The sequence below is a fragment of the Saimiri boliviensis genome, chromosome 2 (assembly GCF_048565385.1).
Source record: "Saimiri boliviensis isolate mSaiBol1 chromosome 2, mSaiBol1.pri, whole genome shotgun sequence".
NCBI lineage: Eukaryota > Metazoa > Chordata > Mammalia > Primates > Cebidae > Saimiri > Saimiri boliviensis.
Genome location: NC_133450.1, coordinates 6357693 through 6371519, shown reverse-complemented (window position 1 = coordinate 6371519; position 13827 = coordinate 6357693). Strand labels below are relative to the sequence as shown.

The following is a 13827-nucleotide window of genomic DNA, read 5'->3' as shown; positions in this document are numbered from 1 at the left end:
TCGCAAATACAGGCAGAAATTACATTAGCAATGATAGACTAGTGATAGGAGTGTTAATGGGATAACAAATAATTGGTTTTTGAATTGAACCAAATTGCAAGATCAAAAAACCACTGTTTCTGTATGGCTCATTTGCATTAGAACTGCAGAGGTAAGGCCGGGCGCGGTGGCTCAAGCCTGTAATCCCAGCACTTTGGGAGGCCGAGGCAGGTGGATCACAAGGTCAAGAGATCGAGACCAACCTTGGTCAACAAGGTGAAACCCCGTCTCTACTAAAAATACAAAAAATTAGCTGGGCATGGTGGTGCATGCCTGTAATCCCAGCTACTCAGGAGGCTGAGGCAGGAGAATTGCCTGAACCTAGGAGGCGGAGGTTGCGGTGAGCCGAGATCACGCCATTGCACTCCAGCCTGGGTAACGAGAACGAAACTCCGTCTCAAAAAAACAAAAAAAAAAAAAAAAAAAAAAAGAGATGCCTCAAAGTATATTTTTAAATCCTCAGAGAACGTTTTAAGCTTGAACGGTAAAAGAAATTGACTAGGCTGGGCGCGGTGGCTCATGTCTGTAATCCCAGCACTTTGAGAGGCCGAGATGATTGGATTACCTGTGGTCAGGAGTTTGAGACCAGCCTGACCAACACGGTGAAACCCCGTCTCCACTAAATACAAAAAAAATAAGCCAGGTGTGGTGGTGTGCACCTGTAATCCCAGCTACTTGGGAGGCTGAGGCAGGAGAATTGCTTGAACCCGAGGGGGAGAGGTTGCTCTCCAGCCTGGGCAACAGAGCAAGACTCCAACTCAAAACAAAACAAAAACAGCAACAACAAAAATACATGAATCTTGAATTTTTATCCAGACAAACATTTTAATGTTTGTGTTCAAATGCATATAAATACTGAGGGATAATTTGTATTTTTTTTTTGAGACAGAGTCTCACTTTGTTGTCCAGGCTGGAGTCCAATGGCATGACCTCGGCTCACTGGGATTACAGGCGTGTGCCACCACGTCTGGTTAATTGTTTTGTATTTTTAGTAGAGACGGGGTTTCCCCATGTTGGAACTCCTGACTTCAAGTGATCTGCCTGCCTCAGCCTCCCAAGGTATTGGGATTACAGACGTGAGCCAACACGCCCCTCCAATTCCTTCTTTTACTGTCTACCATTAAAGGAGGATTACACTGTGCACACATGAGCTTTTTTTCTTTTTCTTTTTGAGATGCAGTTGTGCTCTGTCGCCCAGGCTGGAGTGCAGTGGCACCATATCTGCTCAACGCAACTTCTGCCTCTGATGGGTTTAAGTGATTCTCCTGCCTCAGCCTCCTGAATAGCTGGGATTGCAGGTACCCACTGGCACGCCCAGCTAATTTTTGTATTTTTAGTAGAGATGGGGTTTCACCATGTTGGCAGACTGATACTGAACTCCTGATCACAAGTGATCTGTCCACCTTGGCCTCCCAAAGTGCTGGCATTACAGGCATGAGCCACCACACTCAGCCTAGCTTTTTAACAAAAATAGCTACCTTATCTTCTGTCACTTAAGTTTTGATGCAACAGTCTAGTAGTATTCTTATTTTTATTTTTTTCAGCTCTGTCAGAATTAAGTTTTAGGTATTCTTACTTTTAATCAATAAACATGAGGTTTGTGGTTGAAATAACCAACACAATATTGTATGTTGTATGATTTTTATTTATTTGTCTGTCTATTTATTTATTTATTATTTTTAGAGACAGTGTCTCACTCTGTTGCCCAGGCTAGAATGCAGTGGCACCATCATAGCTCACTGCAGCCTTGAACTCCTGGACTCAAGTGATCCCCCGCCTCAGCCTCCTGAGTAGCTGGGACTACAGGTACGTGTCACTACACATTTGTATTTTTATTTTTTGTAGAGACAGGGTCTCACTTTGTTGCCCTGGCTGGTCTCAAACTCTTGGCTTCAAATGATTCTTCCACCTTGACCTCCCAAAGAGTTGGGATGACAGGCAAGAACCACCATACCTGGCCCCTGTCGTATTAATTTTAATAGTCATTGGTCACACTTGTTAATTTGATGCCTAACGATACAATAATATCGCAATACACAAGGATCTTTCTGATGAAAGATGTCAAGGTCCTTGTCTGTCATGGCCATCCCCTGCAGCTTGGTGACACTTTTCTCAGAGTACCAGAGGTACATCTGGGCCTTTGTGGAATGTATTATAGCAGCGTTTTAATATATTCCAGTGAGTTTGCATAAATTCTGTAGCCAAATTCCACGCTGTTCCCATACTCCACACTCCAGGCTATATTTTACATCTTGTGGCAGTACACACTGAGCGGTACACTATTAAAGGAAAATGCATCTAACTTTCTAAAATGAAACTATCTCCTAACATACAAAGACACCCGTTTCTACATTAAATATACAGTGTCAAAAACTTTTCCCTCAGGGCTGGACATAGTGACTCACGTCTGTAATCCTAGCACTTTGGGAGGCGGAGGCGGGTGGATTGCCTGAGCTCAGGAGTTCAAGACCAGCGTGGACAACACGGTGAAACCCCATCTCTACTAAAATACAATAATAATAATAATAATAATAATAATAAGCCAGGTGTGGCAGTGTGCGCCTGTAATCCCAGCTACTTGGGAGGCTGAGGCAGGAGAACTGTTTGAACCTGGGAGGTAGAGGTTGCAGTCAGCCAAGATCATGCCACTGCACTCCAACCTGGGCAATAGAGCAAGTCTTTGTCTCAAAAAAAAAAAAAAAAAAAAAAAGAAAAAAGCGGTTGTGATAGATTTGGTAGGATCTCACAGTGCTGGTCTATTTTTAAAAATTGAATTAAAACATATATATGTATTTTTCGAGATGGAGTTTCGCTTTTGTTGCCCAGGCTGGAGTGCAATGGCATGATCATAGCTCACTGCAGCCTTAAACTCCTGGCTCAAGTGGTCCTCCTGCCTCAGCCTTCTAAGTAGCTGGGACTAAAGATGTATACCATCACATCCAGATAATTTTTGTGTATTTTTTGTAGAGAGGAGGTTTTCCCATGTTGCCCAGGCTGGTCTCAAACTTGTGAGCTCAAGTCATCCTCCCACCTTGGCCTCCTTAAAGGGATTACAGGCATGAGCCACCATGCCCAGCTGTAAATTATCTTATTAAATGATGGGAGTCTCACCCATTTAAGGTTACCTACCTGGGCTCCTGTAGATTTGGGCTGATGATCCCTACCTGATGGGAAGAAAAATCATGTAATAATCCCTTCCATAAGAAAGTGGAAGGTTTTGGAAAAATATGTTGGCCTTGATATCCCTTAGATTATGTTTTCATTGACATCAGTATTCTTATCAGGTATAGAAATCATTATTAACCAATGGTAAACTAAGGGATTTTATTTCAGGAATAATTCTAGAAGACACAGGCTCACGGGCTTAAATACATCTGGTCAGATGTGACCATTGACTCTGAAGGTTTATAGAATGTTTGAGGTCACAGAGATAAGACTGAAAAGGGACAAGCTGTTCCACATTGGTGCCAAATGCTACAATTTAAGAGTAAACCCCAATACCATTTTAAAAAGCATTTTAAAGAGCAAAAACCCGTACAATTGATTTTCTAAAGCATTAGGTTATGTTAAAAATTCAGCAGAGGGTTGAATCCACTTTAGAAGAGATACACTATAGCCTTGAAGAAAACACACTTTGATTAGTAATGATTATCTAACACAGATCTGTTAGTAGTAAAATACTTATAAATTGTAAAGGCCCAAAGGCCGGGTGCGGTGGTAATCCCAGCACTTTGGGAGGCCGAGGCGGGTGGATCACGAGGTCAAGAGATCGAGACCATCCCGGTCAACATGGTGAAACCCCGTCTCTACTAAAAATACAAAAAATTAGCTGGGCATGGTGGCGCGTGCCTGTAATCCCAGCTACTCAGGAGGCTGAGACAGGAGAATTGCCTGAACCCAGGAGGTGGAGGTTGCAATGAGCCGAGATCGCGCCATTGCACTCCAGGCTGGGTAACAAGAGGGAAACTCCGTCTCAAAAAAAAAAAAAAAAAAAAATTATAAAGGCCCAACTGTTCTGCAAGATGGTTCTACATATGCCTTCTCTCTCCTGAATATATAGTAGCGAGCGGGGAGGAATTGAGAGATCTAGTCATCCAAACCTGCAAGAAGGATTACTCATGGATGCATTTGGAGTATATGCTTCTTGAGAGCCACCACTTGTCCAGAAATATCTGTGTAACACAATTGCTAAATTATGAATTCTGCTGCCAGGCAGACCTCTTTTCAGCTAGATTTGCTTTTCCTGCTCTTTTGGACAGGTGTATAGGTGGAATGCCATATGTACAGAATTTGTCAATGATGTGACATCTGCAAGATTTATACAAAAAAAGTGGAAAGAAAATTCTGCAACTCAAGCCGATGTCACTGCTTAGAGCCCAGGCCACCAGAACACTTCGACCAGGCAAAAGCACTGCCAGCATGGAGGTCTCCTTTGTGCGGCTGCCCAAACACTGACAAGATGGAGTGGACTCCACACAGCAAGAGTGCCTTAGCACTGTGGACTTAGTTCCTGAACAAGACTCCAAGTTGCACCACGTTCTTTGGAGCTCTGGGGCCTGCTGACACGCTCTTCCCTCTGCCCAACATGTTTGCTCCCTCTCTCCTTTTTTCTCTGACTACTTCCTGTTCATCCTTGAGATCTCAGCTTAAATGTTACTCCTCTAGGAACCCACTTTGACCTCCCAGACTGGGTTAGGTGCCCCTTGTTTGTGTCCCCACAACTCCTCTGGACTTCCCCTTGAAAGCGGCAATCGCACTGAACTCTGTTCCCTTATTTGTCCCTATCCCTTCATAGCCTCCATGCTTCATGAGGCCAGGTACCAGGTCTGCTTTGCTCACATCTGTATTCCTGATGTGGAGTAAGTTGCTCAGATGTTGGTTGTGTGGCTGAACCTGTCTTCTTTGCTGCTCACTCACATACTCTTAGTTGGCTTCTCAGCTATGGGACCGGCTCATGGTTGTGGGCAGGGCTTTAGCAGAGGGCCAACAGTGGCCTTGATGCCTAAAATAGTTTCCCAAGAAGCAGAAACTCTTGCGTTACATGAACTTGAGGTTTTGTATGCAGTCTGGAACATTTCAAAAACTCAACTGAAAAGAATAAAAAGGAAAAGGAGGATGTGTGTGGACAGAGGCAGAAACCTGGAAATATCTCTCCAAGACAAGATGGAGTTGATAATGTCTTGAAAAGAAGTCAGGAATCAGAGACCAGAGGTCAGAGAATCTAAAAGTATAAAGGAAGTATTTCTTGGAGGAATAAACTCCACAATGGAACCACAAAGACACCAGAACTCCATGTGTGGATTCTCAGACTGGGCAAGGAGTCTGAGAGGGGTGCAGAATGAGTAGGAGTCACTACATGTTTATATCAATTGGGTTCCATTTTGTTCCTGAACTTGGGCAGCTTCTTTCACCTATCGAAGCCATGGCTGATCTTAGGTAAGACAGGAAGAGAGTGTTACCCAAGAGAAAGAGTCAGCAGACATCGGGGAGGGCTATAGGCTGACACCCTGGAATGATCTAAGATCCAAGGGTGAGAAAAATACCAAGAACTGATACCAGAAGCCAGCATTGCCTTTCCAGCATGAAAGCTGGCCAGAACCCAGATGGTGGGAAAAAAGCACAGGCTGTCTACCCGTCCTATGTGTTTCTGGATTTTTTTTTGAGACAGAGTCGCACTCTGTTGCCCAGGCTGGAGTGCGGTGGCATGATTTTGGCTCACTATAACCTCTGCCTCCCTGCCTTAGCCTTAGCCTCCTGACTAGTTGGGATTCTCCTGCCTAGCCTCCTGAGTAGCTGGGATTACAGGCACCCAACACCATGGCTGGCTAACTTTTGTATTTGTAGTAGAGAAGGGGTTTCAGCATGTTGGTCACACTGGTCTTGAACTCCTGGCCTCAAGTGATCCACCCACCTCAGCCTCCCAAAGTGCTAGCATTATAGGTATGAGCCACTGTGCCTAGTCTACCTCCTGTTCTTTTTTTTCTTTTCTTTTTTTTTGTGACGGAGTTTTGCTCTTGTTACCCAGACTGGAGTGCAATGGCACGATCTCGCCTCACCACAACCTCCACCTCCTGGGTTCAAGCAATTCTCCTGCCTCTGCCTCCCAAGTAGCTGGGACTACAGGCATGCGCCACCATGCCCAGCTAATTTTTGTATTTTTAGTAGAGATGGGGTTTCACCATGTTGACCAGGATGGTCTCGGTCTCTTGACCTTGTGATCCACCCGCCTCGGCCTCCCAAAGTGCTGGGATTATAGGCGTGAGCCACCGTGCCTGGCCCTACCTCCTGTTCTTAAGGAGCACAGATCTTTCTCTACCAGGAAACAATGCAGCTATCAGAGCTTTCCATGGTCCTCAGGATAGAGGACTTACTATGGCCCATAAAGTCTGTTGTACCAGCCTTATCTTTTACTATGAACAACTAGGCAATCACAATGAAGGAACAGCCTCAATCCGGAATGGGCTGTGTTCTCTGAAATCAGAAGGATCTAGAGAAGGAGAGTAATTCCCAGCTGATTCTTAAAAATGACAATAATAACAACAAAACCCTGGAAGTTCCATGTGGCAAAACAGGAATGATCTCTCTCCAAGGATAAAGTGGCAAGACCCCCCTTTGTCTATCACTGGCATCTGTTTAGGCCCTTCTTGCCTCTTCTGGGTGTGGCCTCCCCAGAACTCCAGCCCTGCTCAATCTGAACAGGGATGGTTGAGCTATTTCTGGGGCTTAGCAACTCTGAGCTCTGCCTGTCCCCTTCACCCAGGGAGGCTCTCATACTAAGCCATGGGACTGACTCCAGGTAAGGACCCACCCTCCCTTACATAAGTGACAGCCTGAGGTTGGTCAGACAGGGAAGTTACCTCCTCGGCCCTCACTGGCAGCTGGCTTCACTTGGATCGGACGATTCATCTGAAAGACATCGGACCAACACACCCATTCAGCGTGACTGCCTGGTCCTGGAGCCCCCAGCTTCTCCACCCCTGGACTCCTCAGGATCTGAGCCGGAGCCCCTTTGAACTCCACACTTCACCATTTCCACACGGGGATTACAGATTTTCTCCAAGATTCCTTCCTTAAACTCAGGAATTTAGAAGGTGCTGAAACTGGCAGGGATGGGTGACAGGAACTCAGTGGCAAGCACAAGGTGGAATGTAGTGGCTACGGAGATTTTTCTGCCTTGGTCTCTAGGCAGGATCTGTCTATATGAGGCCTGTCCCCTTGGCTCCCGGACTTACTTAAAGGCTTTGCACGAGAGGATTGGGCAGGAGGGTAGAATTGATACTGCAGATTTGTGTTTTACGTCTAAAATGGAGAATATCATGCAATGTGTCATTTAGATGAGAGTCTGGGAATCAGACTCAGTGCTACCTGCCCCCAACTCTGTCATTTAATGGTTGTATGACTTTAAGTAAGCCACCCTTTCTCAGGTTCAATTTTTCTTTTTCTACCACGTAGCTGAAATTACAGGCACATGCCACTATGCCAGGCTGATTTTTTATATTTTTAGTAGAGACAGGGTTTCTCCATGTTGGCCAGGTTGGTCTTGAACTCCTGACTTCAAGTGATTCACCAGCCTCGGCCTCCCAAAGTACTGGGCTTACAGGCGTGATCCACCGCGCCCGGCAAGATTCAATTTTTCTAATGGGAAAACATTCCCCAAGCTGCTATGTCACCAGAGTCTCCACACTCACCCTCTCCATCCCCTCCCTAGGGTCCCCTTCCCTGAGGATACTGGAATTTTCCATCCTTGGCCCTTTTTGTCTGGTTCTTCCTACTTTTCTTGGATAGTCTCGTCCACACCCACAGCCTCAGCTCCTCTCCAAACAGGGATGACTCAGAGCTCTGTGTCTCCAGCCTGCATTCTCTTCTGAGCTTCGGAGCCATGTTACCAGCTGCCTGCTGGACATCCCCACTAGAAAGTCCCACTGGTCCCTTCACAAAACACCCAAACCGGAGCTCATATTTTTTGCCCCAACCTGATCCCCCCAGTCACCCACGCTATAAACCTGGAAAGCAGCTTGACTTCTCCTTCCATCCCTTCCCCCCCGGCCACCAACTTCACCTTTTAAGGGGTTCCTGATGAAGTGTAGATAAAAATCACCCAGGAACCAGATGAGGCTCTTAAATTGGGGGATTGTATAATTTGAAAACGCTCCTAGGTGATTTCAATATATTCCCCCCACATTCCCATCCCCCAACCACCCTGAGTGAATTCATGATTGAATCCCCATCTCACCTTCCTCTCATGGGTGTTGTGGGGATCACATGAGGTAATGGGGACGCAAAAGGTCTTTGTAAACTGCCAAGAGCTGGGTGCGTGGGGTGTGAGGAATTATTGTTGGGGGGCAGGCAGCTGAATACCGGGAGGAAAAAACAGCGGCCTTCCCGTTCATGGAGGAAGGGGTACTGATGCCCATCTGGCCTGAGAAGGTGATGATCTGACCCCCTCCCCTCAGGAAATGCTCTGCTTCTGCACCAATCAGGGGCCACTCCATCCCTTACCAATATGCTCGTTGCCGAGACAACAGGCAGCTTCCTGTTGCCATAGCCACAAGTGCTACCCAGTAACCATGGTAACGCCCTGGCAGTCACAGTTGAGCAATTTCCTTTGGATCAAATTTGGGGGTGGGAGGGGTAGGAAGGGCTTACTAAAAAAAAAAAAAAAAAAAAAAGGAAAGGAAAACAGGCCAAGCCTGATCCAGTGCAACTCCCTCCCACCCACGGCTCTGACACACCCAGGCTGTGGGTGGGGGCCGAGACACCGACAGGACTCAGGTTGCAGTCTAGAGGGGATGACAGATCAATCCAAGCAGATCAGGGCGAGCTTGACAGGTCTGGACTGGCCTGGACGAGGGACCAGGAGGACAGGACCCGTCCCTGGGCATGGCCACCTGTGATTGTGGAGGAGAGACCAAGAGACAGAACAATGGAGAGCAGAGATGCAGGGAGAGATGAAGAAACACTAGCAGACAGAACTGATGTGAGAGAGAAAGAGACAGTCCTAGAAAGGGGCAAGGAAAGAGAGTTACTGGTGGAGATGAGAAACAAATGGGGAGATGAAGGGTCAGGAAGCAGGTAGAGAGGCAGGGAGGAGGCTGGGAGGGAAGAAGGTGAGAGGAGTAGAAGCCTGGGGTGGGGGACAGTGAGGGTGAGCAAGACCGTCATTATTTTATTAGTTCTTAGATAGATCCTGAGAATTTCTCTCTGGAGCCTAGAGTGACAAGCACATGTGACAGCAGTGGTTTCCATGGCAGCTGCCTCCCTGGCTGGGTTTCCTGGGAGATGGCGTTCTGGGGGACGCCCCTTTCTCTCCTCCCTTCACCCACTTCACCACCCTTCAACGGAGAGTGGGCATTGGGTGGTACACACACATCCCCCCTTGGACCTGACCTAGGCCTTCCACTGCTCAGACATGCTGCCAGCATTTCTGAACTCTGTGATGAGCCCCGAGCGACCCTTCATGGGAGACAGTGATGGTCTGGATGGGGATCCTCTCTTCATAGGCTCACAGAGAGGAAGAGGATGCCACCATTTCCTGAGAGCCCACTATGTGCCAGGCCCTTCTTGGGACACTTAATATGCATTGTCTTTAAATCCTTCCAACCTCTCTGCAAGGGAATACCAGTGTCCCCATATCATAGACGGGAAAGCTGAGGCTGAAGGAGGTGAAATCACTTGTCTAAGATCGCATGGTGGGTAAGTGGTTGAGCTGGGATTTTTCCCCAGGTCTGTCTGAGGCTGAAGCCCAGGTTTTTTGCATTGGAGTGCTGCTCAACTCCATTCTTTTTTTTTTTTTTTTTTTTTTTTTGAGGCGGAGTTTCACTCTTGTTACCCAGGCTGGAGTGCAATGGCGCGATCTCGGCTCACCGCAACCTCCGCCTCCTGGGTTCAGGCAATTCTCCTGCCTCAGCCTCCTGAGTAGCTGGGACTACAGGCACGCACCACCATGCCCAGCTAATTTTTTGTATTTTTAGTAGAGATGGGGTTTCACCATGTTGACCAGGATGGTCTCGATCTCTTGACCTCGTGATCCACCCGCCTCGGCCTCCCAAAGTGCTGGGATTACAGGCTTGAGCCACCGCGCCCAGCCTCAACTCCATTCTTAAGGTACGAACACAAATAGTGAGGCATAGAGGGACCAGGGCCTTGGGGAAGTGCAAGATCAAGAGCTGTGGAAGAGGCAGACTCCAGCTGGAGAGGATGACTCAGGGAAAGCTGCATAGAAGAGGCAATGTCTGACCTGAGCCTTGCAGAACTGGGGTCACTGGCCATGTAGAGATAATAGGAGAGGTAGGGGTGGGTGGCTGAGCACGCTGAATGGCTGGGGTACAGACAGGGAGCTGCAAGTCTAAAGAAGCAAAGTTTCTGGTGAGCACCTGGCATGGGAGTAGCCAGGGTATAGCAAATTGCTTCCTAGCAGAGAGATGTGGATTTCAATCCTGGCTCTACCACTGACAACTTCTCTAAAGTCTCTGAGCCTCAACATCCACATTAGTAAAGGGAGAATCATGATCTTATCTTGCAGTGTTTTGATGAAAATGACAATTGCTAGATCTTAGTAGGTACCCCAGATGTAACGAGTTTTCCTGTGGGGGGGAGGTTGTTAATGGAAAGATATGAAACTGAGAGGTAGGCAAAGGCCAGATTAGGGAAGGCTATGAAAACTGTATCAAGGAATTTTAACTTTGAATTTGTTATATTTCAAAGCGATGAAGATTCAAGGAAGGGAAATTTTTTTTTTTTTTTGAGACGGAGTTTCGCTGTTACCCAGGCTGGAGTGCAACGGCGCGATCTCGGCTCACCATAACCTCCGCCTCCTGGGTTCAAGCAATTCTCCTGCCTCAGCCTCCTGAGTAGCTGGGATTACAGGCACGTGCCACCATGCCCAGCTAATTTTTTGTATTTTTAGTAGAGACGGGGTTTCACCATGTTGACCAGGATGGTCTCGATCTTTTGACCTTGTGATCCACCCACCTCGGCCTCCCAAAGTGCTGGGATTACAGGCTTGAGCCACCGCGCCCGGCGGGAAATATTTTTTTAATTTTAATTTTAATTTTAATTTTTTTGATACTGAGTCTCACTCTATCGCCCAGGCTGGAGTGCAATGGTGCGATCTCAGCTCACTGCAACCTCTGCCTCCCGGATTCAAGCGATTCTCCTGCCTCAGCCTCCCAGTAGCTGGGATTACAGTCACCCACCCACCACACCCGGCTAATTTTTGTATCTTTAGTAGAGATGGGGTTTCACATGTTAGCCAGGCTGGTCTTGAACTCCTGACCTGTGGTCTCACTCTGCTGCTCAGTCTGGAGTGCAATGGCCCCATCATAGCTCACTGCAGACTCCAAATCTCGGGCTAAGCAATAATTCCACTTCAGCCTCCCGAGTAGCTAGAAATACAGGTACATGCCACCATGCCCGGCTAATTTTTAAATTTTTTGTGGAGACTAGGTCTCACTGTGTTGCCCAGGCTGGTCTCAAACTCCTGAGCTCAAGCGATCCTTGGGCCTCGTCCTTTTAAACTGCTGGGATTACAGGTGTGAGCTATGCCCAGCCAGGAAAGGATTTTAAATAGGGGAATCATCTAGTCAGTTTTGTCTTGTGAAGGATCCCATAGCTGTCACTTTGTGGAGAAAGAGTTGGAAAAGGAGTGATTACAGGAAAGAAGATCAGTGGCACAGGTAGGAGGTGAGTGTGACCTTGATAGAAGGAAATGAACAGATTTAACAGAATGCGTAGGAAGAATTAACTGGACTATAGTTCTATTGGATGTGTGGACCTGGGAAGAAGAGGGCATGTTGGCTGACTCTCAGGTTCACAGCATGGGAGTTGGGGAAGGTGGAAGTTTGAGAGTTTGGAGGTACAATGAACCCAAGAGGATAAGGACAGAGTTAGGGAGAACAGGGCTCTGAGCCTTCAGGACCCACAGAGCAGTGGTGATGGAGGACGCCTGGGATTTAGGTATGTTATGTGTGGCTGGAGGAGAAAGAGAGCTGCCCCTGTGAGTTTCCTGGGCAACTTATTATGCCTTGTTCCTGCCATAGCCAGAGAAGGGACATGGCAGTGGGATGAGGTAATCAGGAGTCCCATTTGAGGAGAAGAGGACATTTCTTCCTGGGCCAAAAATCTGTCCTGGGACTTCAGGTGAGCGCTTGCCCTGGCTGAGCACCTGTTCCTTAAGAATTTCCCAGGTGGTGTCCAGGCCTATGTCTGCTTCAGGGCCTGGCCCTGTAGGGGAAATCAAGGGATAGAATGTCAGAGAGAAAAACATATTCCAGGCAACGGAGGCAGGAAGGTCAGAGGCAGCACAGACGCGCACAGGGCCCTGGACCTTCTGTCCCAGTGAGCAGAAGGGAGAGCAAGACCCTATGTAACTCTCTGGCCTGACTTGTCTAAAATTCCTCCCTTTGGGCTTGGCATCGCCCTCTTCAGACTCTTCTGCTCTGATACCAACTATTTTCACTCAGCACTCACACCCTCAGCACTGCCCCATTCCATGGGAAGAGCTCATCAGAACCTTCTCGAGGAAGGGAGGCACGAGGAAGAGTGGGACAGAAAAAAAGCAAACTTCCTCATTTTTAGTACTTTGTTTTACCTCACCCCCTCCTCTAATTCAATCCACTGTCAGTCCATTGGTTCTAGAATCTATGAGGATACCCTAAATAGCTCTTAAGTCTAACTTCTCTCTTTTCCTGGCTTCTCTCCAGCTCCAGGCCAGCATCACCGTTCATCTGCATTCAAACTGTATTAAAAGGTCTTCCACTGCTGCTTCCTTTCCAACCCAGTCTTCATGCCATAGCCAAAGTAATTTTTTTTTTTTTTTTGAGACAGGATCTAGCTCTGTCACCCAGGCTGTAGTGCAGTTAGCTCGTTACAGCCTCAACCTCCAGGGCTCAAGCAATCCTCCCACCTCAGCCTCCCAAGTAGCTGGGATTACAGGTGCACACCACCACATCCGGCTAATTAAAAATTTTTTTGTAGAGACAGGGTCTCACTATGTTGCCTAGGTTGGTCTCAAACATCCTCCAGCCTCAGTCTCCCAACGTGCTGGGATTACAGGCATGAGCCACCATGCCTGGCCCAGAGCAATCCTTTGAAAATAATCTCTTACTCTTCTCTGCTTAAAATCCACCTCTATTCCTCCATTGCAAGCCTCCTGTTAAAGCCCAAGACTCTGAGACTGGCTGTCAAAAGTTGTGAGTCTTGCCTTCCATACTGTCCAACATGCGGGATTCTCTCTTCTTGTTTGGAGCCTTAGCCATCTTCCCTAGATATCTTCCCTGCCAGTGTTCACATTGTCTCCAGAATTTCTTGTCTTTTAGGTTTCTAGATCCTCAAATATGATAAAATAGGACCATGATTCAGCTTAGACAATCTCTCCTCTGCAAAGCATCTATTCCCTCCCTACTCTTTTTTATTATTTTCTTTTTTCCTTTATTTATTTATTTATTTTTGTTTTTGTATTTTTAGTAGAGACAGGCTTTCACCATGTTGGCCAGGCTGGTCTCAAACTCCTGACCTTAAGTGATCCGCCCACCTCAGCCTCTCAAAGTGCTGAGATTACAGGTGTGAGCCCCTGCGCCCAGCCTTTTCCTTTGTGGTTTCACTCTGGGACTCCCTCCCCAATTCTGGTCTCTCTTTTACATGCCCAGATGTAAGCCTGAGTGAAACGCAATGAGGCTCATTTTTTGGAAGCATCTTGACGGCAAGGACTCAGGCTAATTCACGAAGTGGTTGCTAGCACATACAGTGTCTTTGGGTAAATTATAAAAAGGTGCTCCTCAACCTTGGGGC

At 47.2% G+C, this 13827-nt stretch overlaps 1 protein-coding gene across 8 annotated transcripts in view; it reads right to left on the bottom strand.

Annotated features, from left to right (window-relative positions):
• The window catches only part of CELF6 (CUGBP Elav-like family member 6), a 40563-nt gene that overhangs the window by 14010 nt on the left and 12726 nt on the right, over positions 1-13827 (bottom strand). For 7 of the 8 annotated variants that reach the window (XM_039469388.2, XM_074392700.1, XM_010340261.3 and 4 more), the window contains one exon: positions 6897-6945. In XM_039469388.2, the coding sequence (XP_039325322.1) occupies positions 6897-6945 (49 nt within the window). Of the gene's footprint in view, positions 1-6896; positions 6946-8272; positions 8650-13827 lie in introns of those variants that run through there. The other variant, XM_074392702.1, reaches the window with a different exon arrangement.